The sequence below is a fragment of the Triturus cristatus genome, chromosome 2_1, assembly GCF_964204655.1.
Source record: "Triturus cristatus chromosome 2_1, aTriCri1.1, whole genome shotgun sequence".
NCBI classification, from domain to species: Eukaryota; Metazoa; Chordata; class Amphibia; order Caudata; family Salamandridae; genus Triturus; species Triturus cristatus.
In genome coordinates this window covers 301,597,833-301,623,329 of record NC_140581.1, presented here as the reverse complement: position 1 = coordinate 301,623,329, position 25,497 = coordinate 301,597,833, and the positions used below count along the sequence as shown (strand labels likewise).

Sequence of the window (25,497 nt, the reverse complement as noted above, 5' to 3'; positions counted from 1 at the left end):
AAAGTATTATATATGTCTAAGATTTTTTTGTTGAAGAACTCCGCGAGTTCGGTGCATCGTAACTGAGAAGAGTCTAATGGTAACTCGGTTGTAGAGCATTTTGTAAGCTTTTTTTTGCTATTTGGAATATATCTCTGGGCGCGTTTGTGGCCGATATAATTCTTTTCTCGGAGTACAGAGATTGTGCTCTCTTTATTTCTGTTTGATAGGTTTTAATAGACTCTCTGTATATCTGTATTTTTGCCAGAGTTGTATTCTTTCCTCCAGGCTCTCTCTAGTCTTTTACAGTTACAGTTATATAGCCTCGGTTGTGGCAATTGCTACCACAATGGGTGCACTCTTGGGGTATCCCCAAGTCATCAGAGAACAGAGACCAACTCTGATGTACATTTTTTTCAAATTTGACTCCTCATGATTGTCAAGTTCAATGAAGGAAAATGCTGCTGCATGCCATTTCAGAAATTTGAAGCACATATTTTAACTTAGGCCTGACTATTTCAAGCTTTTTCTCAAGGCACATAGAAATCGGTGGTGTAGGTCAGTGTTTTTGTTAAGTGAATATGGTACCAGAGACAAAGGTAGATATTTGAGGTTCCACACCATGAAGGTGAGAGTCTCTGCATTATGTGGAATGCAATCTACATTTTTGTTTTGCATGGGTTTGAAGTGCTGATGGGTGCTTTACTGTACCCATTCTATGCTCTCTTAGTGGTTTGATGGTAGCTAAGTGGTATCGCAGAAAAATATGTATCACATCTACTTAACATTACATTGTGGAAACAATGGACACTATTTATCAAGAGTTTGCATCAAGTTTGCACCATGAAATGTGCTGCAAGTGCAACACAAACTCTAAAATGCAATTTATCAAGCCACTCAAGGCAACTTTGTGTGGTCCTACGTGGCTTGATAAATCAGGAGTAATGCAATGCAGGACAAATCGCTATGTTGCATTACTCTGCCCTGGGAAGTCATTCCATGGGCGTTGTGTGGGTGTTCCCACACAACTCCCATAAATTATGATGCATTCCCAGATTTACTGTCACTGGTAGACCTGGGAATGCACCAAAAAGATACACCTTCCCTTGGTAGGCATTACAAGCATTCTGCAGCACACATAGAGTAATATGCTTCTGAGGATTGTTTTTGTGAGGGAAGGTGTCCCTTCCTGCACAAAAACGATTCTGCATGCAAGGCAGCGACCCTTGCACCAAGGCGCAAGGGTGCCTGAGTTGGTGCTAGGCAGCCCATAGTGCACCAGGTAAGAATAGGAGTGCTGTGTATTGTAATTAATTTGGTGCATTCCTGCCCTTTCCCTGTAGCGCAGCACAGCAAGGTGAATTGCTGCACTGTGGTACTTATTAATGAATAGGCCCTTATCGATTTGTTGGACAATATACGTCTGTTTAAACAGAACTGGGAACTCTAATACCTTTAAGTCAATGTTGCCATAAAGACTGCTATAATTTCTAAACTCTAAACTATGTAACAAGCAGACTTTTTCTTTTACTCATCAAGTATAACGAGCTTGACACCAATGTTTTCACATGAACACCATTGGCTTGTGCCCATCAGTTCTAATCGTAGAGGCTTAAGGAGCCCGTCTCACTCTTTGAACATGTGTGGTCGCATGAAAAAGTATATAATACACACATAAATCACATTACAAAACTAAAATATTTTTCACAAAGGTTGACAGTAAGCAGTCCTGCCAAGTACCACGCATCAGGTGTTAGACTAACGCATTTCAGTGTGGTGCTCCGCATCACCACACTGAAATGCAATGTCGCGCATTACAGGCATAGCGCCTGGCTGTTAAGCTATTAGCGCTCCCTAGTAATGTTGAAGCAAACTGGTGTGGCTGGCAGCGTGTGGTGTGCGCTCACTGCTCCCACATGCTTGGGGCACATCACAACCTGTAAAAAGTATGGGAATGCTGTTCTACCTTAGAATCCTCATCTGCTACCTGTGTCGTACAGCGTGGCATTGCGCAACACTAATATCTTTATGTTTTTTTGCTGCTCCTTTTCCGATCTATATCATCACTGCCTTCCCCAGCACCACGTCTTTAGTGGCTACCATGTGAGGGTCAGGCAGCATGTCACATTGTCGGATTTGGGTTGTATGTTTATTTCATATGGACTGAATAGCGTGCTCCCTCTCATCCGTGTTGCAGAGAACCCAAGGTACACAATATATTTACCTGCCATTGAATATAACTGTCTCTCCGATGGTGACTACGCTTCCGTGCGTGTCACGTCAGCAGGCTTGTTTTGACATCACAGCTGTAAACGGAAGCGCATCAAGCCGCTGCCATGTTTGCAAAGGTGGGTTGGGCTGGCTGATGGTGCAAGATGTCTGTCAACGGTTTTACTCACATATACCAAAAGAGAGACTCGAAGAAGGCAGGTGTACGCTCTTTTTAGGAATATGTAGCCAATTTCATGTGCATTGTTGTGGTTGGCCAAATCATTTACTGCAGCATCAGCAAGCAAAGGTAAGCAGTCAGTTCATTAAGCATGTTTGCGTATTCTTCGGTTAAGGACCCATGCCTAAAACACTCTCACTTGAACCCGCTAGCCTATTCGCTCACTCGTCAGCAAACTGATATCTGTGCGCCCACCCTCAGCTAGTGACCAATTAATTCATTTAGGTGTCAAGGACACGACCATGTTAGCCTCTCTTCTCACATGCTTTGCATTTTTACACTTACACACAGATTAGGGAAGCAGCAGGGGAAATATTTTAAACAAATATAAACTGTTTTGTGAAATTAGCATGACAGGATAAAGAATGTATTGTTTTTGCACAATAGAAATCTCGTTTGAATAACAACAAGCTAATGGGACGTGCCATCTTCTTTCTTATATACATTTCACATGAGGTGTTTTAGATGCCCAAGCTATGAGTAAGTTAGAAATTTGTGTTTTTTCAAGTATAGTGTACATCACTATATAACATTTTAATACTGTTTTGACTATTTTGGTTTCATAATGTATAAAACATTAGTCACCTACCTTGTGACCACTTCAATAGTTCATTTAGTTTTTTGCATTCTCTGGATGTTTTCTTCCAAATCCAAAACCCTGATGAAGATGAAGTACATTTTTGCATGTCTAGCATACTCATACCTAGAAAGAAATAGTTCTGTTGTTCAGTATGTCTGTTTAAAATATAAACACATTTTATACTCGGTGGGCATTTCTTCAGTATTCAGTTATCACATAAAAAAAACACAGTAATGACGTAAACCATTAAAAATCAAAATCTGGTTGCTATTAGGTTTTACATATAAATAAACATAATAATATTATAATTAGGTTAAAATGTCAGTTAAACAAGATATTTTAGTTAGAAAAACCACAGAAATTCACCAGTTCTAGTAAAATGAAGAAATTATAACCTGCACCAACGCCATGCACAGTATTGCCATCAATGATGTCATTTCAGATATCATCAGTGATGTTATTTGTGATATCATACAACATGCAATGAAAAATGTAGTATGTGAAGTCATAAGTAGTGCATGGCGAGGGCGTGAATTAAAGTTTCTACCAGACAACACCCCCGCTCCCCAGAGGGCAGCTATCTATATATATATATATATATATATATATATATATATATATATATATATATATATATATAAATATTCCAGGAAGGAGTTGAGGTGGATACATTTTTTGGGGGAAAGTTTTGTTAAGAGTCGTCAAACAGGGCCAAAGTTATTACCAAACCAAAAAGCACTGTTTCTATGGAAAAGCAGACCTAACTACCTAGTGGCGGCTGGCACGAGGTAATATATATATATATATATATATATATATATATATATATATATATATATATATATATATATATATATATATATATAATATATATATATATAAAGAATTTGTCACAAGTCCGTGGGCTCTCAGGTACAACAACGATCACCATCCAGAGTGAAACAGCCAGGTTTATTACACAACGCGTTTCAACTGCCTCCGCAGCCTTGGTCAGGTGTATTAAGGCAGTTGAAACACGTTGTGTAATAAACCTGGTTGCTTCACTCTGGATGGTGATCGTTGTTGTACCTGAGAGCGCACGGACTTGTGACAAATTCTTTGGATTATTGCCAGGGTGCTCCGCTGGCGTGTGCGTCACCCTCCTAGGGTGTCAGCTGCCCGGAAGGAGCTTTCTTTAGTGTGATATATATATACACATATTTCTATATTCACTGAAAAAATCATAGTTTTTAGGGAAAGTTATAGTTAGTTGGACATTTCACTCGTACAAAACCAGAGAAATTCCCCCGTTATAGTTAGTTCAGCTAACTATAACTCGCGCCCCCGCAATGCACTGCTGATGCCGTCACATATTACATCACTCTTAACATGGTCAGTGACATCACTGATGACATCACTGATGACATCTCAAATGACATCACTGATGACATCATCCAGTGACTGTGTGTTTCTGTAAAGTTTAAATATGTTTAATATATATAGGGAAAGACGTATTGAAGAATGAATGGGTGTATAAGTGTCTGAATGGATGATTTCGTAGGTGCGTGATTGGCTCTATAAGTGAGTGATAAAACATATCTTACTGGATGCATGGGTTATTGACTAAACTGTGTGAATGTTTGTATCCGTCTGTCTGTTGGTGTGTAAGCGGCTGCATGGGTTTGTGAATAGCTACATGAGTTGATGGTTATTGATTGGTTGTCTGAGTATCTGTATGGGTGCCTGAGTGTTTGTGTGGGTGGGGTGTGTGTGACTGTGCATAGATGTGTGAGTGGGTGATTCACTGGGTGCATGGTTTCAAGAGTGCATCTGTGATGTACTGTATGGGTAAGTGAGTGTGTGTATGGGTGTGTTAGTGAGTGGGTGTATATCTCAGTGGTACATGTGTGAGTAACTACATATGTGAAAGGCAGTATATATGTGTGTTGGAGTATATAAATGGCTATAAGTGAGAGTGTGTTATTGTGATAGTGGCTGTATGGATGAGTGTGTGCTTGTATCAGTGATTGTATAAGAGCGTAAGAATGTGCTAGTATTTGTATGAGTAAGTGAGCTGGTGTGTGTATAACTGTATAGGTGAGTAAATGGGAGTGTGATTAATTATTTGCATGACTGACTAGGTGTGTAAGTACCTCTATGGATGAGCGGTGGTGTGTGATTGTCTATATAGGTATATGAGTGCATATGATAGTCCTGTACTGAGTGACCGTAAGTATGAGTGACTGTACGGGTGAGTGAGTGGATGTGTGTGTAGACCTAAGAATCAGTGAGTGGGAATGGTGTGCTGCTACACAGCGCGAGCGCCGCTTCAATCCGCGGAGCCTCTAACATGGTGAGGGGCTCAAGGCCAGCACGGGTCTTAGAGAGCTACCTGGGAACAGACAAGAGGAATAATAAAGTGTTGATGATAGCAGTGGCTGGCTGTTGTGAGCCTATAGTTTGTCGACCTTGTAGGGAAGAAGGGCTGAGCCGGCCCGTCCTTGGCGGAAGTAGACCCAGTAGCCCAGAAGTCACACTAAAGCTTTCCTGCAACAGTTGGTGAACCAGCCAGAAGTCCCATTTGTACTCAAACGACTGCTTCCACTGTAATACCACTTACCACCGCTGCAAAGACCATTGCACAATTTTGACAAGACAGATTCCCTTTGATTCTTCCCTGAACTTGCCTTGCAAAGACGTTGCCCACCTGCTTGCTCCCCGCATTCCTGCCGTTCCTGTGGCCGGGCTTTGCTCCGCCCCCCCTGTCTGCATCAAAGGACCGGCCGGGCTTGGCTCCACCGGAGGACTACAACAACCAGGATCCCCTGGGGCAGGACGCCAGTACACCACGTGCCAGGAGGCGCTTAAAGGTCGGCCCAGTGCGGAGCCCTTCGCTTCCCTTTGATTCTTCCCTGAACTTGCCTTGCGAAGACGTTGCCCACCTGCTTGCTCCCCGCATTCCTGCCGTTCCTGTGGCCGGGCTTTGCTCCGCCCCCCCTGTCTGCATCAAAGGACCGGCCGGGCTTGGCTCCGCCGGAGGACTACAACACCCAGGATACCCTGGGGCAGGACGCCAGTACACCACGCACCAGGAGGCGCTTAAAGGTTGGCCCAGTCCCTCGCCCCGCGAGGTCGCGCTCGGGACGCGCCGGGAGAAGTCCGGGACAAGGGCGGGGCCGCCTGCGGCCGTCCCAGGCTGGAGGAGGCTGGGCTGGGCCATGTTATTTGGCTCTAACAGAGGCTGCCATATGTGCTTCATTGTTCCATCTATGGACACCCGGTATTAGGGTATCGTGTAAACGCTTGCGGTTCATTGCCTGTTTATTGCCGCGTAGTCCATTGGTGGCCATATACTTGCAAACCATATTTTGTGTTATACAATGAGCAAATTGAAAGGTGTAGCAGGGACCTTGGAGGCATTCATTGTAAGGGCTGAGTCACTTTTATCCCATGAAATCCATCTGACTGAAAGAAGGTTGTCTTTGGACCCTGCCACGCTACAATCTCGATTGTCTCTGGGCGGTCTTGCTAATGACAATATAATATGTCCTAATAGTAATACACCAAATATGCCATCTAACATATCTATCACAAGACCCGCCCTTGTCCCCCCAACACATCCTTATTATCTGAAGACTCACCCAATACGTCCACTGTGCCTGTTTTAGATATGCCCTGTGTTAACACTAGGGGCAATGCCGTTAAGGCACAAAGGATTAACAAATTAAAAGGTCAGCCTCACAAGAAAAAGTACGCTGCCTCTGCTAAGCCTAACACTAAAAATACCAAAGGCTGCCAAACAGCTGGGAATACAAACTTCGTGGCAGCCACCGTCACAAACTCTGTAGCCACCCAGACGGATGGCATTTCTGAATTTACGTGTAATAGGATTAATACATGTACTGCGGGGGGAATCACACAAACAGGGTTCGACTTGGCAGCTATAGAGCCCATGTTGGTTTCCCTCAAGGATACGATCGACAAAAAGTTTGAACTATTGTGGGAGAAATTTAATCAGCTGGACTGCACTGTGGATAACCTAAGAGGGGGGAGTCTGCATAAAGGTTACGACGAAGCTGGACGAGGGAATAATACAACATTAGCAGCAAACAAACATGGGCCTGCCAAGCAATGTATGGACGTTGTTCTTGCCCCCCAAGCTATACCCCCTGTTATCAACCCTGTTATTAATCCTAATGTTCCTTGTTGCAACCTTAACTACTTACCTGGGCCGAATTCTAATGTTATACTGAGGGGAAGTTTGGGCATACCCCATGTGTGCAATACTAGTGACGCTGACGCAACTCTAGGCAGTGCGAACTGTAATTTGCCCCAGCAGGGAACTATTGGGCTGCACAAAATAATGTGGTTATGGCACACTCTAGAGACACATACTTAAGTCCTAACATAGATGTGTTGTGCTTGCCACCAGCCTCTAGTCCCTATGTGTTAGTATTGGCCGGTGTTCCTAGCCTTGCCAAGGGACAGAGGGAATCCTGGTCAGATCTCCATAACAAATCTGTAGACTGGTTACATAAATATAAAAGTTTCCACCCTTCCTCAATGGATGAAATCATCATGGCAAGGAGAGTAGGGTGGGTTGCTCCCTCGGTCAAGAACATCAGTGGCGACTGTATTGTTCTCAACTTTCGCAGACCACATATGGTCCGTTACCTACTCAGAACTCAAGAGCAATCCTTTTTACCACACACTGATATTTGCGCACTTCCCTTGGGTTATTTTTACAAACCACCAGCTTCTCCACCAAGGGACATCTATGCAACATCCCTGGCAGCAAATAGGTTCCATGCACTTTCTAACTTGGATGCCCAGGATTGACAACAACCGTTGCCAATCAACTTGCAGGTCCACGAGGGGGCCGACTTAGACACTGTATCCCCCCTTCTAATATCAAATTGGCACCAACTATGGTAAATATGGGAGCTAATTTAAGTATCCTAAGTTGGAACGTGGTGGGGCTTCATTCTAGGCTTGGTGAACAAGACTGGATGCGCCTAGTAAAGGACCAAGATGTAGTTATGTTCCAGGAGACTTGGGCCACCGAAGACATCCACATTGAAGGGTTCCATTGCTTTAGCATAGTAGCCCCCATCCCTAAATTGGGAAGACCATCTGGGGGACTATTTATCGGGATCAATGTGGCTGCAGGGGGCAGTTTCAAGGTCCTTTCGACAGTAGAAACTTTCTAGTCATCCTTTTTAAAAGGAAGATTTGTTTATACTTGATACATTTTTATAATAATGACTTTTATTCAATCTCCAATAGGAACTTCATTGGGCTTCTTGATTTTATTTCCAACTTAGATAGCCAACTAAACATGGGGGGATCTATCAGGATTCTCTTGGGAGGTGATTTTAATGCTACGATCAATGGTGCAGTGTATGCCAAGGGCACAAGCAATTATGGGCCCTCGTCTCGCAGGGGAGCAGAGTTGAATTTGCTTCTAAAATCAAATAATTTGACCAATGTAATGGACTTGGTGAGCAGCCCGAACACCACTAACAAAAAATTGCCAACTTTTAGGGCTAGGGGCTGCTTGTCAACCATTGATTTTATTTTGATTTCTCCCTGTTTAGAAGGTCAACTAATGACCGCCGAAGTAATTGAAACGGACTTTGGGGATCATAACCCCATCAGAATAATGTTGAACTTTGCACCCCGGCCTGTGTTTTCTATCGAATGCGGAGCGAAACATCTTGTACCCTCGAATGATAATTTGAGACTAGTCTTGAAGGGTGTCGACAGCGGGGAAGTTTTCAAAATGTTAGTCAGAGGCAATATGCACCTCATTAACTCCTGCTTATCACCACATGCTGTACACTCCGAGGTAGTCCAAGATTTTTCAAAACTGTGCTTTGCTATTAAAACCATCCTGTCGAAACCTATCACATCGGCAGTAAATAACCCTAAATGGTTTGATCATGAGTGCACACGGGCTACAAAAAGCTGCCAAGGGCACTGTCATCTAACCCAAGGTGCGCCGCAGATGTGCAATCGGCTAGGAGGGAATATAACATCGTAACCCGGGAAAGGAAGGGAACCCTCCTAAATGAACGTTGGGAAACCCTATCTCAGGCGGCAAGCTTAAAAAAGGGCAACATTTTCTGGTCCGCAGTTAGGGAGCTTCGATCGATGGACCAGTTACTAACCCCTATTAGCTGTAACATATCAAGCGAGACCTGGGTAAACCATTTTTCAAAAATGTATGCTGCCCCAGAATCAGAGCCTGTGCAACAGGACCTTGGCCCTTTTACTACCATTGAGTTGACCATCTCGGACATAGAAGAGGCCATCCAACAGAGCATTGGGAATAAAGCACCTGGCCCTGACGGGCTGCCAATTGACTTAATAAAATGGAAACCAGACTTTTGGGCCCCATTACTTTTAAATGTTTTTAACAGCATAACTTATGCAACCTTACCGGACACATGGGCTAAGAGTATTATAGTCCCAATTTTTAAAAAGGGAGATCGGTCACTGCCCAGCAACTATAGGCCGATCTCATTAATTGACAATACTTTAAAAATACTAGGGAGAGTTCTGTAAAACAAAATTTTAACTTGGGCAGAGGAGAATAATATTCTAGAGCACTGCCAGTTAGGCTTCCGTAGCAAGGTGGGTACTATTGAGCAATGTCTCAAACTTAACTTGGTTATCGGGAAATACACCATAGCACGTAAATCCCCGGTCTATATGGCCTTTATGGACCTGTCTTCAGCGTTCGACCTTGTCAATAGGTCCAAACTCTGGGCAATTTTATTGGCCTATGGCCTGGACGAACCTCTAGTATATTTTTTAGCCCACCTCCACAAAGATCTTCAGGCGCAGGTGCGGATTGGCATGAGTGGCGCGGTCTCAGGGACGATTAAGGTAGGAAGGGGGGTCAGGCAGGGTTGTGTCTTGGCCCCCCTCCTTTTTATTATTTATATTAATGGGCTGCACAATTCACTTAAAACCGCGACCCATGATGTCCCTCTGATTAATGGCAAAAGCCTTCCCGTACTATTATACGCAGATGATGCGGTCCTCATAGCCCGCACCCCGAATTCTCTCCGCAGACTAGTACGGACTTTTGTCGAGCATATGGACAGTCTGGACCTACGTGTCAATTTTAACAAATCATTTTTAATGTCTTGTGGCCCTGGGAAGCGACAGCTAAGTTCAATTGTAGTGGGTAATCAGGAACTGACAAGCACATGCGCATTCCCATATCTTGGTTTGGTCTTTGCTGCGAACGGCTCCTGGACTGAGCATTTTTCTCACTCCAGGAGCAAGTTCTCAAAGGCCACCAATTCTATTCTTAGCCTTCCCCGCCCAAAGGCAAATGGTGCTATATCTGCCATTTTACATTTTTATTTTTTATTTTTTTTATTTTTTTTATTTTTTTATTTTATTAGAAACCGTTAGCACACAATAAAAGACATACAAGGGCCTACAACCACCAGGGCCGGCCGCTATAGAGCCCGAGGGCCCGCAGTGTAACGCCATACATTCAAATGAACCAGCGGCAAAGTACCCGGCAGTCCGTAAGCACCTATAACAGACCATGGCCATAGGCCAGGAGCAGTTTAAGACAACGGTTTCATTTTTTATTAAACATAAAACACACTCAAGGCAATGAGAGTCCGAGATAGCGGCGTGCTCTTCCCAGGACGGGGAACAACATACAGTGTCCAAAACGATTCTGGTCCAGAAGCGGTGAAGGGGGGCAATGGGAAAACAAAGCATGGAACACACATCACACACTCCCGCAGAATGCGCAGCTAGGGGGTCAAAGCAATATCGACCTCTAATGGCAAAGGCGGGGCGCAGATACGGCCTCGATATAAATTCCACGGACCCCATACCCTACTCCATTTCCCTGGCTTACCTCTCGCCACATACACCGTCTTTTCCCTAAACATACACCAGTCCATATTCTCCTTCCATACATCAACTGTGGGTGGCCTCGGGGAGCCCCATAGCTGTGCAATGTTACGCTTAGCCACCATATACCCCAAGGTCACCCACTGCGTCTGTGCCGCATTGCAATCATTCGGTTCCCAGACATTCAACAAACACCTCCTAGCCTCTGGCAACAGGGCCACGTGCGTGACCCCCTCCAGTACAGTATGGAGATCGTTCCAGAATCGCACAATCTCCGGACATTCCCACAATATATGAAGGAACGTGCCCGGCAGGCCACATCCACGCTTACACAATCCATCCATCGAATAACCCATACGCAGCAAACCGGGCCCTGTGACATACACTCTATGGAGGATCTTCAGCTGTACAAACCGGAGGCGGGCCGGGATCGCCACCTCCTTCGGGGAGGCCACCGCCGACACCCAGTCCTCATCATCCAGCTCTAAGCCATCGCCTGTCCATGCCTCCCTCAGACGGAGCAGCAAGTCCGCGCAATCGTTGATGAGTTTCTTGTAAATCAGAGAAATAGTGCTGTCGGGCACATAGCCATCCAACACTCTATCCTCCAGTGGGTAATACTCGGGGATGGCAGCAGCGTCCGGAAAAACCGAACACAGCGCATGGTGGACTTGAGCATATCGGAAATACTCTCTATCGTTCAATTTATATTCCTTTTTAAGCATTTCAAACGTTTTGAAAGCTCCCTTCACCCAAAGATCACCCACCTTACATATACCAATCATGTCCCATTTCTCAAAGCCTTTCGATCTCCACAAACAGCCCAGCCGCCCAGAGGCATACAGCGGCGTCGCCCGAGTCAAGCGATCCCTCCACCCCATCGCAGCATTCGCCGCATGCCACACACGCACCGCCACCCGCGTGGGTCCCGTCAGCCGCGTGTCCGGGGTCACCGAGTACAGCGCCCTATTATAATCCCCACCCGGAAGCAGGAATTTATCCATCTCGAACGCCGGGTTTAAGGCAGGACCATATATCCCGTGGTTCACAGCCGCCAACTGAGACGCCCAATAGTATCGTTTGATATCAGGGAGTGCAACCCCCCCATCGTACCAAGGAAGCATTAACTTGGCGAGAGCAATCCGCGGCCGCCCGTCCCAAAACAGTTGACGCTGAAGACCCTCAACCTCCCGGAAATAGCGGGCCGGTACGACATCCAGAGTATTTTGCAAAGCGTACAAAAAGCGAGGCAGCGACATCATTTTGAACAATGCCGCCCGTCCAAGCGGTGAAAGCGGAAGTCGTCGCCATCTTGCGACGTCGGCCTTCAGTCGCTGAAGGGGAGGGAGAAGGTTTCGCTCATAGCGGACCGCGGGATCCAGTGAGATAAAGATTCCCAAATATTTGAACCCCAGGGTAGCAACCTGAACAGGGCAGTCTTGCGGCAGGAGGGGGGCTTCCCCGGAGAGGACGTAGACGCACGATTTGGCCCAGTTGATAACCAGGCCGGAGTTGCGGCCAAAGGAAGTCAACACGTCCACCAATACCATTAGTGACTGTCGGGGGAAGTGAGATATAGAAGGATGTCGTCCGCGTAAAGGAAGACACGGTCTTCGAACTCCGGCGTCCATCTAATGCCTCGCAACGACGGCTCCCAACGCAACCAGGCGGCGAGAGGCTCCAAAGAAAGCGCAAAGAGAAGGGGTGATAGCGGACATCCCTGTCACGTACCCCTCCCCAGTGCGAAGGGAGCCGACACCCTACCATTCACCACCACCTGAGCCAGTGGGTCAGCGTATAACAATTTTACTCAACCAATAAACTCAGGGCCGAATCCAAATTTCGCCAAAACGGCCCAAATATATGGCCACTCCAAAGTGTCGAACGCTATAGTAGCATCTAAAGATGCCAAGATGGCCGGCTCCCGTATAAACTCGGCTCTAGCCAGCACACCGTGCAACCGCCTCAAATTTAGGGCGGTATTCCGATGGGGTATAAAACCGGACTGATCCTGATGAATCAAGTCGCCCGCGACCCGAACCAGTCGGTTAGCCAACACATTAGCCAGAATTTTGGGTTCTGCGTTCAACAGCGAAATGGGCCTATAGGAGGCGTAGCGGTCTCGCGGCTTCCCATCTTTGTGTATCACCACTATGGTGGCGAGGCGTTGGTCAGGGGGAAGGAAGCCCGCCGCACGTGCCGCCAAAAACATGTCACGAAGATACGGCGCTATCTTATCAGGACGTAACTGATATAGTTCAATGGGAAGACCATTAGGACCCACCGCCTTACCAGACGCGATCGAGCGAATGGCCAAAGCAATCTCATCTGACGACAACTTCGCCTCCATCAATGTTGCATCCGCCTCCGATAAGGTTGGCAGTGCGATGTCTCGAAGCAACAGATGAGAATCCTCCTCCGAACGCACGAAAACCGGAGAGTATACCCCGCGGAAGTGATCCGCGAAGCAGTCAACAATCTCAACAGGGTCAGTCACACGCACTCCATCCATTCTCTCCACAACGGGCACCACCCTGCTCGCTCTCTCCTTCTTATCCAACCAAGCAATCAACTTCCCGGCCTTATCCCCCACGTCATACAGACGCCCTTGCTGTTCTCTATACATCCCTTTAGCAGCTTCCGTGACTAGCGCTCTATAATCTGACTGTTTGAGGCTGAGAACATGCAATTTCTCATCAGTAACTCCACGCTCCAAGTCCTCCTCCATTTCAGCTATTTCAGTCTCCAGGCGAACCACCTCAGTTCTCTCGCACCTCTTAGTATGGGAGATAAGAGACAAGGCCTGCCCCCTGACCACCACCTTATAAGCCTCCCATAGGGAGACGGCCGACGACACCAACCCCACATTATCAGTGAAGTAGTGATCAGTGGACTTGACCAACTCCGCGCGGATCTTAGGGTTACGAAGATACCAGGGGCCAATAGGTGCCACTCTTCCCTCTGTGCCAGGGTCAACCCTCAGTTGCAACCATATAGGGGAATGGTCAGAAATACCTCTGGCTACGTGACGCACCTCCCCAATTATCCCCGCTTGGGTCGCCGGCATGAGCATATAGTCGAGTCTCGAGAGACTCCCATGGGCCCCCGAGTGAAAGGTATACTGCGCTTGTCCCGGGTGCATCATTCTCCAGCAATCTACCAGTCCCAAAGTGTCCAAAAAACTCCCCAACCAGGCCTGAGCCCTAGGGAGATCCCTGGGGGGGTGACGGTCCTCCAATCCAGAGACCACGGCATTAAAGTCTCCACCCAACACCAAAACCCCCCCAGGGAGCCCCAGAACCAAACGCCCCAAGTCAGCAAATGTAGTCGTCTGCAACCCCGGGGGCACATACACAGCCACCAGTGAGATGGTTCTACCCTCCCATCTCCCCACCAGTGCCACATATCGCCCCCTATCATCGTGAAGCACCTCGTCCACTGCCAGTGGGAGGGAGGTCCTAACTAAGATGCCCACTCCCCTAGAGCCAGAAGTGAAGCCAGAGTGAGCGGCAAGGCGATAGCCCCTCCTATTTAGGGCCTGGAAGGAGTTCCCATCCAAATGTGTCTCCTGCAGGAAAACGATGTCGGGCGAGAGCCGCTTCAAGAACTGTAACACCACCTCGCGCTTGATCCTGTCCCCCAGACCATTCACATTCCACGAAAGGATTCGCAATCCCCTATCCCCCATCCCACTCCCGCACATGAAACCCACATCCCGGAGAGCACAACCCGGAGAAATCAGCAAACAACTTCACATTGCCCTGCGAAACGAAAAAACAACAACCATCCCCAACAACCCCCCTCCCCGACAGACCCAAAACCACAACTCCCCTCTCCCTGCACCCCTGCTTGAGCCCAAACAGCCCCCCCAACTTGCAGTGTGCCTGTCGCCCTAACATTTACCACAAAAGAACCCCAGAAGGAGGAAAGGACCCCAAAAAGCTCCCCGTAACCCCCAGACATTTGAAGGGCATGATGTGCCGGATTAGAGTGTAACTGAGCCAAGGTGCAATGAATAGTCAATCTAGTCCATCGCCAGGAACCAAGTTCTAGTCCTGCTCCACCACATCCCGTCCGCTCTCCTCCGCCCGATCGTCTCGATCCTGTCCCCGCGGTAGGGCATCCAGCCAGTCACCAACCGCCTCCGGTCGGTCAAAAAAGTGGGAACGACCCTGGAACTCAACCCGCAACCTCGCCGGGAATAACATCGCGTATTTCAGCTCCATGTCCCTCAGGCGCCGCTTGACACCCAAAAATCCCAGCCGCTGTTTCTGGACCGCTTGCGTGAAGTCCGGATAAAAGCTAACATTGGAGTTCTCAAACTTCAGCGGCCCAGCCACCCGCGACGCCTGAAGGATAGCATCTCTATCCCGAAAGTTAAAAAGTCGAGCGATTATAGGCCGCGGGGGAGCACCCACTTTGGGCGCACCACCGGAATCCTGTGGGCCCGCTCTACCGCAAAGAACTTGCTCAATCCCTTGGGCGCGAGACGGTTGATCACCAGATCCTCCACAAAAAGATCAGCAGCAGATTCCTCCGATCTTTCCGGCACTCCGATGATACGGACATTGTTCCGGGTAGCCCTGCTTTCCGAATCCTCAAGTCGACGATCAGTCTGGTCACTGGCAAGCCGCAACCGACGGACCTCCGTCTGCAGGGCGGCCACGTCCACAGTTAGGCTCGACGCCGCTTGTGACAAGGAGTCGACCCGCTCGTTGGTTTTGGACAGATCTGCCCTGACCAAATTCACATCGATCAGTACCGCGTCCAACTTATGTGCCAGGGTATCAAATCGCTGACCCACAGCAGCCTTCATCTCCTCAATGGCGTCCATAACGTCCTGCAGGGTAAACTCCGACGCTGGGCCCGCCAGCTCTTTAGACCGCTCAGGCGATTTATGCAGGCCAGCGGGGGATCCCTTTAGCTGCGCGTAACGGTCCATGTTGTTGGCCTGAGCATAGGATCCCCTCCGGGTTGACTTAGATTTCGACTTGTCCCCTTCGAGTCTCGCCGCCATCGTCCGGAGGCCACCAAGGTTGGCACCTGCCAGGGACAGGGACCCGTTGGCTAAGTTAAGCCGACACTGCGATCGCAGGCAGGACGTCCGTGGATAGTCCGAAGATCGGGCCAGACACTCCGTTGTCCGCGCTCCTCTGAAACACCAGGGTCCCTCAGCCGATCTCAAACAACAGACTTGAAAACGAAAGTGAAAGTGCGGGGTACGGGGCAGGTCAAGCCCTGCATGCCGCTGTTGTTCACTTCGTACCCGGGCACCTCACCAACTCGAGACCGGGACCTAGGCACCAGCAGGCCGCAAACTTCGGAGGGCAACCATTCGGGTTCCCGGCGTCCGATCAGAATACGGAAAACGGGTGGCACCTCAGCGCGAATGCATCAGCAAAAGCCCGTCAAATTTACCAGGATTTAGTCAGGATAGACGTGGGAGGTTGTGGAGGCCCTCGAGAGCCTTAAGCCTATGCGGCCATCTTGGTTGCGCGCTAGGCTCCTCCTCACATTTTTTTAAACTACAGTGCATTCCTGTTGCGACCTACGGGGCTGAGATTTGGGGTACTGCTAACTGTCCTGGCATTCAACAGTAAGAAAACAGGTTTTGCAGGAAACTATTGGGCACCCCAATCTCCACCCCACAATATATTTGTCATAGAGACCTCAACCTTAATTTTATATCGGATTTTATCCGCGCCTGTCCTGCCCTCTTTTGGCTAGCGATATGGAAGAATCAGGCTGCCTCCCTCACCAGACAGATCATCAGCGATTGTCTCTTGTGCGATAAAGGGATGGAAATCCCCTGGTTAAGTGGAGTATATCAAAGCCTGTGCAGTGTCAACAAAGGAAATATTTTCCTAAAACCATCCACAATTGACACTGTGCCAAAAAAGGTGCTCAGAGATGCGTTGTATTCTTCATACAACGAAGAAAGAATCGGCCTGGAATCTAAGAAATCCTCTGTTCTTAGATATATGTCTATTGCACAGGACTGTCACTCTCTACCCATATACCTCACCCTAAACATGAGCCACTGGGAAAGGAGCTTACTATTTCGCCTTAGAGCAGGAATCATTAGATATGCATTATGTTTCCCTCTTGGTCACCACCACAATCTCGACCATGTACCATGTCCTTGTGATGGGGTGAGTGGTCAATCAATTTTACACTTTTTATTTTTTTGTAAGTATTATATTAAATATACTAAGTGGATATTAAAACCATTTTTTAAAAAGAGAAGGCCAATCAGTCTGGACAATGCCCATAGATGTTTAGCTTCCCTGGCAGATGAGAAGCTGATTTTTCGCATAGGCACTTTCCTAAGAATTGCTATTAGAGTACGCAAAACCATGCTCGACCCTTGAGCCCCTATTTGACTGACTATTCTTGCACTATTGTTAGTTGGCACAGTGTTTTTATCAATAGCAACTATTTTATTACCAATGAAGTTCCTTTTAACATGTTATGAAATGTACCAATTGTTATAGAGACATTATTGTAAAGGCTTGCTTATCGTGTATGCTAATTATTCGATTTTGCATTTTATTAATTGTTGTGCTTTTATGTGTATTAAGTTACCCGAATAAAGTTATTGAACTGAACTGAACAGTGAGTGGGCATGTAGTTATTGGTGTTGGAGTGTCTATGGTTTTGAGAATGGTAGTCTGTAATTTAGAGTGGGTGTATCAAAGGTTATATTACAGTGTGAGAAGATACATCAATTTTCACATGGATGATGTCATCAGTGATGTCATCAGTGATGTAATTTGAGATGTCATCAGTGATGTCACTGACCATGTCAAGAGTGATGTAATATGTGACGTCATCAGCAGTACATTGCGGGGGCGTGAGTTATAGTTAGCTGAACTAACTATAACGGGGGAATGTCTCTGGTTTTGTACGAGTGAAATGTCCAAATAACTAACTTTCCCTAAAATCTATGGGCCCGATTCACAGAACTAACTTAAGACAAAATCCTAAACTTACTACCATTTTCATATTCACAGAAGGCACTTACTCATTTTGGTATTCACAGAAGACACTTACTCACTTCGGTATTCACAGAAGTTAGGAGTCCTAACTTTAGGACTCCTAAATGCCTTCTGTGAATACCGAAAGACTTAAAATTAGGATTGTTCTCAGTTTAGGCGTCCTAAAGTTAGGACTCCTAATTTTACTACTACTAAACTGAGAAAAATCCTAATTTTAAGGCTTTTGGTATTCACAGAAGGCATTTAGGAGTCCTAAAGTTAGGAGTCCTAACTTTACTACTACTAAATTGAGAAAAATCCTTATTTTAAGGCTTTCGGTATTCACAGAAGGCATTTAGGAGTCCTAAAGTTAGGAGTCCTAACTATACTACTACTAAACTGAGAAAAATCCAAATTTTAAGGCTTTCTGTATTCACAGAAGGCATTTAGGAGTCCTAAAGTTAGGAGTCCTAACTTTTCTACTACTAAATTGGGAAAAATCTTAATTTTAAGACTTTCGGTATTCACAGAAGGCATTTAGGAGTCCTAACTATACTACTACTAAACTAAGAAAAATCCTAATTTTAAGACTTTCGGTATTCACAGAAGGCCTTTAGGAGTCCTAAAGTTAGGACTCCTAACTTCTGTGAATACCGAAATGAGTAAGTGCCTTCTGTGAATAACAAAATGAGTTGGGGGCATATTATCAAGCCAGGCGATAAAATTATTGCCGCTTTAGCGGCAGAAAACTGCCGCTAAAACGGCGATAATGGGCTTGATAATATGCTCTATGGAATTCCAATTGACACCCATGTTAGATGTGAAGGACATCTAACATGGGCTTCAATTGGAATTCCATAGAGCATATCATCAAGCCCATTATCGCCGTTTTAGCGGCGGTTTTCTGCCGCTAAAGCGGCGATAATGTTATCGCCTGGCTTGATAATATGCCCCTAAGTGCCTTCTGTGAATACCAAAATGGTAGTAAGTTTAGGATTTTGTCTTAAGTTAGTTCTGTGAATCGGGCCCTATGTTTTTTTCAGTGAATTTCTAAGGTTTTTTAAATGCTAATTTCTAGCATAACGTGCCTGAAACCTATGGTTTTTTCAGTGAACTTCAAAGGTTTTTTAAATGCTAGTTTCTAACTATGCCTACAGAGGTAGGACATGTGATGAAAGAAGAAACAACGCACAGAAAGAAAAAAAAGAAATGTGGAAAGAAGCAACAGAAGTCCACAAAGACGAAGAAAAGTGCAGGAAGAAGCAGAGATGTGCAGAACGTCCTCCTGTGCCCACAACATTTTCATACGGGTACTGGTGGTAACTGACTCTGACTAACCAGGCCTAGAGCCAGTGCTATTCTAAAAGACACTTAGAGTACAGTAAAAACACCTACATACACTAGGGAACACTATGTGTTAGGGTACCCCTATGATTAGCATGACCTCCTCTGTAAGACCCTAGTACATAATAGGGCAGGGGGATTAAAACTACCTCTTAAAACGCGCCACGGGCGCGTTTGCAAACTGGTGCCTGAGGTTACATGTGCGCAAACCACGCCCTGTGGCCGTTTTAAGTTGGTGGATAAAGTCCCCTTGAATCCTGAGTGTCCCTGGGGTCCAACTAGCCCACCAGGTACCTCCAGTAAGCGCCACAGAGCTGTGTTGCAGAGAGGTGTAAAAAGGGGCATGGCCTGGACCACCTCTCTGCAACGCAGCACAGTGGTGCTTACTGGAAGCACCCGGTGGGCTAGTTGGTCCCCAGAGGCCCTAAGGATTGAAGGGGAATTAATTGCCCAACTTACAATGCGCCACAGGGCGTGTTTGCACACATGTCACCTCAGGCCGCGCCCCCTCCCTTCACCACTGTGCAAACACGCCTGTGGCGCGTTTTAAGTTGGGGAATTAAGTCCCCTTGAATCCTGAGGGTCCCTGGGGTCCAACTAGCCCACCAGGTACCTCCAGAAAGCACCACAGAGCTGCGTTGCAGTGAGGTGTAAAAAGGGGCGTGGCCTCTGAACACCTCTCTGCAACGCAGCTCCCTAGCGCATACTGGAGGTTCCTGGTGGGCTAGTTGGCCCCCAGGGACCCCCAGTATTCAATGGGAATTAGTTCCCCATCTTACAACGCGCCAGGGGGCGCGTTTGCAGAGTGCTGCAGGGAGAGGGCGGGGCCTCCAGCACGATGCCGTTTTTTTTTTAAATTAATATTTTTAAGAAGGGGGGCTGTGTGGCCTCCCTTCCCTTCCTATTTTATTGGCCCTGGGGACCCCATCCCCCAGGGCATGACCCCATTATTTTTATTTATTTTTTAAATTGGAAGGGGGCTGTGCGGCCCCCGTCCCGAGGCCATATTCGGCCCCGGGGACCCCATCCCCCGGGGCATGGCCAGGTTTTATTTTTTTATTTAAATTATTGGAGAGGGGCTGCGTGGCCCCCCTCCTCAGGCCATTTATGGCCCCGGGGACCCCATCTCCCGGGGCCTGGCCTCTTGTTGGGGACCGCAGGGGTCCCCAATTCCCCCAAGGTCCCGCCGGCTCCCCGCCTCCTGCTGAAGTCGGCATTGCTTTTCCACACAGAGAGCTGCTAAGATGCAGCTCCCCGTGTGGAAAAGCAATGTGGTTTGGATTTTGAAAGCGAGAGCAGGTTTCCTGCTCTCACTTTCAAAACCCAAACCAGAGTTTGCAATGACAGGGCGGGAGCCACGAGCCTCCCGCCCTGACATTGCAAACAGCAGTGTTCCGGGGGTGGGCACCCCGGGACACTGCAGGAGCCGGCCCTGGTGGGTGGCGGTCCCCAGGGCCATCACTGGCTCCATGAGGGGGGCAGCGCAGCCCCCCTCCACATATTGCAAAGCCCCGGCGGTGGTGGTGCCTGGGGCTCGGGGGTTCATTACGGACCCCCAAATTTGCATACTTAGTGCCCCGGGGAGGTGGCGGTCCCCGGGGCATGTGGGGGGGCTCAAGCCCCCACACACAGGTAATTTTTTGTACAAAAAATAAGCCCCGGGGGGTGGCGGCGGCCCCCGGGGCTGTGGGGGGACCATGAGCCCCCCGCAAATATGTTAGAAAAACCCCGGGGCTTGGGGGGCCTTGGAGGCCCCCCACCCATTTAAAATCCAAGGCCCGGGGGGTGGCGGTCCCCGGGGCTGCTGGGGGGCTGTGTGCCCCCCGCAAATATTTATAGAAAGCCCCGTGGGTGGCAGTCCCCGGGGCTGCGGGGGTCCCCCTGGGCCCCCGCAAATATATTTTTCATATGCCCCGGGACTTGGCCCACTCAGGGGCTAATTAATAACAAAGCGCAGGAGTCCGCGCTTTGTTTTTTTTATTTTCGTTGCCGGATCCGCGGAACCTTCACGTATCCCGCGAGCTTTAAAAAAAAATGCTTTTTTTGGCCCTGGGGGTCTTTGTGGGACCCCCTAAGCAGGCCTAGGGGGTTAGGGTGTTTCTACCCTGCCCCCTGTTCTTGTTTTTCGAGTTTGTTTTACTGATTTCTTGTGCCTCGGTTCTACTGAGGCACAAGATGGCTGCCAACACTTCCTGGTTTGAAGTGTTGACAGCCAATTAGAATGCAGCTCGAGATCGGGAGGGTGCACGGATCCTCCGTGCCTCTAAATATCGATACTTTTATTTTTGATTTTCTCAGCAACTACTGAGCGGATTTACACCATTTTTAAAAAGGTTTCTTTCTGAGCCAAGCAGTGCCTTTTTGCCAAATTTGGGGTACATCCGTTCAGTAGTTTCGGCTGTATCCTTGCATATGGTAAATTGATTTTTTTACTCTTCTTTTTTTAATATCTCAGCAACTACTGCACGGATTCACACCATTTAAAAAAAAGGTCTCTTTCTGAACCAAGGGTTACATTTTTTCCAAATTTGGTGTAATTGCAGAGGACCCCCTCACGGATGCAGCTCGGCAGAGAGCCGAAACAGCTGATTGCCCAGATCAGACCTTCGTGTGATTGCTGCTCCCTGTCTAATGGCACCAGGAGTATGCGGATTAGCCTGCCACAACTTGAGAGTTGCGGCAACCAGTGAGTGACGAGGCATGATATGTCCTCTTGTCAAGGGTCTAGAGATACTGGCAGAGTATTATCTGTTCCGTCTGTCACTGCTGGACAGCGTGTTTTGTAGGAACATGTCTGTTGCCTGAACGGAAATGGGTCTGTAAATAGCACTGGAAATCTGAATACAAAATCTGTTCAATGATGAAAAGGACCGGAAAGACTACATAATGCAAAACAATGGAGGAAAAAGAATACAATGCAATGCGATACATGGTAAATACATACACAATGCAAAGGATAGCTAACAACAAAATGCAAAATGATGCGGTATTGAATATTCATGCCTTTTCGCCGTGACTACATGTACAAGTATTTCCACGAGGGCCTTCTATTTAGGACTTGATTTTTAGTCAAAAGAAATTGCTCATATATATATTTATAAATGGCTCTACTATTCTCAGGTTGTCATGTCTGCTTCTATCATTTTGGGTGTCACACGTTGTCTCATGTTTTACAATTATATTTAAAAGTTTGTACGTTTTATGTTTCTTGTACACTCAAATGCTGTCAAGTAAGATGTTGCTTCAATGCTGGTCTTTTTGGTGGCTTAAATTGTCAAATGTTGCGAGCTGTTTTTTTGGCTTCATATCTGGACCTTGCTTTGTTCCTTTTTTAAATGTTGCATTTTGCCAGGAATTTTGCTGTGTCATCTCTGGGCTTGTCGATATCTTACACTGTCACATACATGGGTTTCATGCAAATTTATCTCTAGGATTTTAGGACATTTATAATAAGGGAGGGGGCGTGGGATGGTTTGGTCACGGTGACGGTATTCTGCACTTTGCGCAAGCACTGCACATTGTCTCTTTTTATCATACCGGGTAAAATCTGAGCGACTTACTTAAGAAATGGGGCCTTTAAACGACAGACGATGCACAACACAAATGAATTGGGTACTACGTGAAAGGTCCGCTTTAAAGGGATCGCTTGCTTGGGCTTGTGACAGTAACCGATTAGAACGAATCGGTTCACAGGGGCGCACTCATAACCCGGAAAGAAAAGACTGTCCAGTGCTGGAGGCAGATCTGCTCAGCACCATATGACTCTGGGCAATAGCTCCCTTAATCTCCCTGACGGCCCTCAGCACCTTGAGACCATTACAGGTGATTAGTTCATGCTTTACAAATACCGGGTTTTTACAATAAGTAAGTCAGTCTTAGACATGTTTTTCATTATTGAAACACAGGGACAGGAGGCAATGCCATAGCACCAATGCTCCACGAGGCAATCCCACCATATTTTGCCTATCACCAGAATTCATAAGGCAAAACCAGAGGAGGATTAAAAATTATATTCAAAGATCAATTGCAGCCATCAACATTGAAGATTTATGGCTTTCAAACTGTGAGTCACTTCTAATATAATTTAATTGTATACATATCTTTTCCGTACATTTTCCTATTGTATAGGCCCCCACCAACAGTGCATTCATTGACAAATTTATAAACACCATATCAGACGTATCCATGAAATATTCAAACTTCAAAATCCTTAGAGAATTCAACATATTTTTTGGCAGATTAAAAAATGCCTCAAAAAATAGCATGACAACAGGTATGTCAGCTCGCAAACTCCCCCAGCTCATCTCAGTACTTACATATAATGTAGGACACACTCTTGATGCGGTCTTCAACAACACAGAGTCAGTCAATATCAAATATATATCCTCATTCCTTGGAAAAACCATCATATCATTCATTTTGCTTATAGGTACCAAAAGACCTATGAAAAAAAAAAAAAACATTCCAATAAAAGGAATTTTTTTTAGTTTTAAGTTGGGGGAATAAGCCCCCTTCAATCCTGAGGGTCCCTGGGGTCCAACTAGCCCACCTGGTACCTCCAATAAGTGCCACAGAGCTGCGTTGCAGAGAGGTGCAGAGAGGTCAGACCACCTCTCTGCAATGCAGCCCTGTGGTGCTAACTGAAAGTACCTGTTGGGCTAATTCGCCCCCAGGGACCCTCAGGATTGTAGGGGAATTAATTCCCCAGCTTAAAACACGCCACAGGGCGCGTTTGCATAGTGTTGCTGGGAGGGGGTGGGGCCTCCGGCGCGATACCAGCGGTTATTTTTTTTTGGAAGGGGGGCTGTGTGGCCCCCACTTCCTTTCCCTTTTTTTGGGCCCTGGGGAACCCATTCCCCAGGGCCTGACCCCTAATTGGTTTATTTCATTTTTTTAAGAGGGAGGGGGCTGCGCGGCCCCCCTCCCGGAGCCAGTTCCGGCCCCAGTGACCCCATCCCCCAGGACATTGCCACTATATTTTTAAATAAATATATTTTTTCAAAGAAGGGGGGGCTGCATGGCCCCCCTCCTGAGGCTTCTGTTAGCCCCCGGGGCTCTGCCTCGTTTTGTTCTTTTTTTACTGGGGAGGGGGGCCACGTGGGCCCACTTCTGGCCCCGGGGACCCTATCCCCCCAGGGCAGACCCTCTCCTTTGGGGACCGTGGGGGGAGCCCCAATGCCCCCATGGTCCCACCCGGCTCCCCACCTCCTGCAGGAGCTGGCATTGCTTTTCCACATAGGGAGCTGCTAACATGCAGCTCCCCGTGTGGAAAAGCAATCTGTTTTGCTTCAATGAAGCAAAGCAGTTTGCAATGACAGGGTGGGAGACGCACGGCTCCTGCCCTGTCATTGCAAACAGCAGTGTCCCGGGGGTGGGCACCCCGGGACACTGCAGGAGCCGGCCCTGTGGGGTGACGGTCCCCAGGGCCATCACGGCCTCCGTTCAATTGCAAAGCCCCGGGAGGTGGTGGTCCCCGGGGCTTGGGGGGGGTCCGTAACGGACCTCCAAATTAGCATTTTAGTGCCACGGGGGTGGCGGTCCCCGGGGCATGTGAGGGGCTCAAGCCCCCCCCCACACAGGTATAATTTTTATTTAAAAAACTAGCCCCGGGGTGGCCGTGTGCCCCCTGCAAATAATGAATGAAAGCTCTGGGGGGTGGTGGTCCCCGGGGCTTGGGTGCCCCCGCAACTCATTAATCAAGCCCCGGGAGGTGGCGGTCCCCGGGGCAGTATGGGGGGATTGGGGCCCTCCCACACTTTTTTTTCACTGCCCCCGGGACCTGGCCCATCCGGGGGGTTCAATACAACGAAACGCGGGAGCCCGCAATTCATTTATTTTTATTTTTCTCAGCCGGATTCATGCACCCAGCGCAAATTCGAATGATTTATTTATTTTTTTTAATGCTTTTTGGGGCCCTGGGGGGTCCTTGTGGGACCCCCAAGCAGGCCTAGGGGGTCAGGGTGTTTCTACCCTGCCCCCTTTTCTTGAATTTTGTGTTTCTTTTTCTGTTTTCTTGGGCCTCGGTTTCCAAGGCACAATATGGCTGGCAACACTTCCTGGTTTGGAGTGTTGACAGCCAATTAGAATAAAGCTCGTGATAGGGAGGGTGCGTGGATTTTCTCAGCAACTACTGAACGGATTTACACCATTTAAAAAAAAGGTCTCTTTCTGCACCAAGGGCTACCTTTTTGCCAAATTTGGTGTCATTCTGTTCAGCAGTTCGGGCTGTAACCATGTCTAAAGTCTCCTATGGCAGTTAACATGGAGAAAACACGTTTTGGGACCCCTCTTTTTTCTCGCCC

At 47.4% G+C, this 25,497-nt stretch overlaps 1 protein-coding gene across 1 annotated transcript in view; it reads right to left on the bottom strand.

Moving 5' to 3' along the window:
* Positions 1-25,497, bottom strand: part of C7 (complement C7) — a 571,431-nt gene that overhangs the window by 340,489 nt on the left and 205,445 nt on the right. Inside the window, exon 9 of the mRNA XM_085631170.1 lies at positions 3,018-3,131. Coding sequence (XP_085487296.1) covers positions 3,018-3,131 — 114 coding nt within the window. The remainder of the gene's footprint in view (positions 1-3,017; positions 3,132-25,497) is intronic.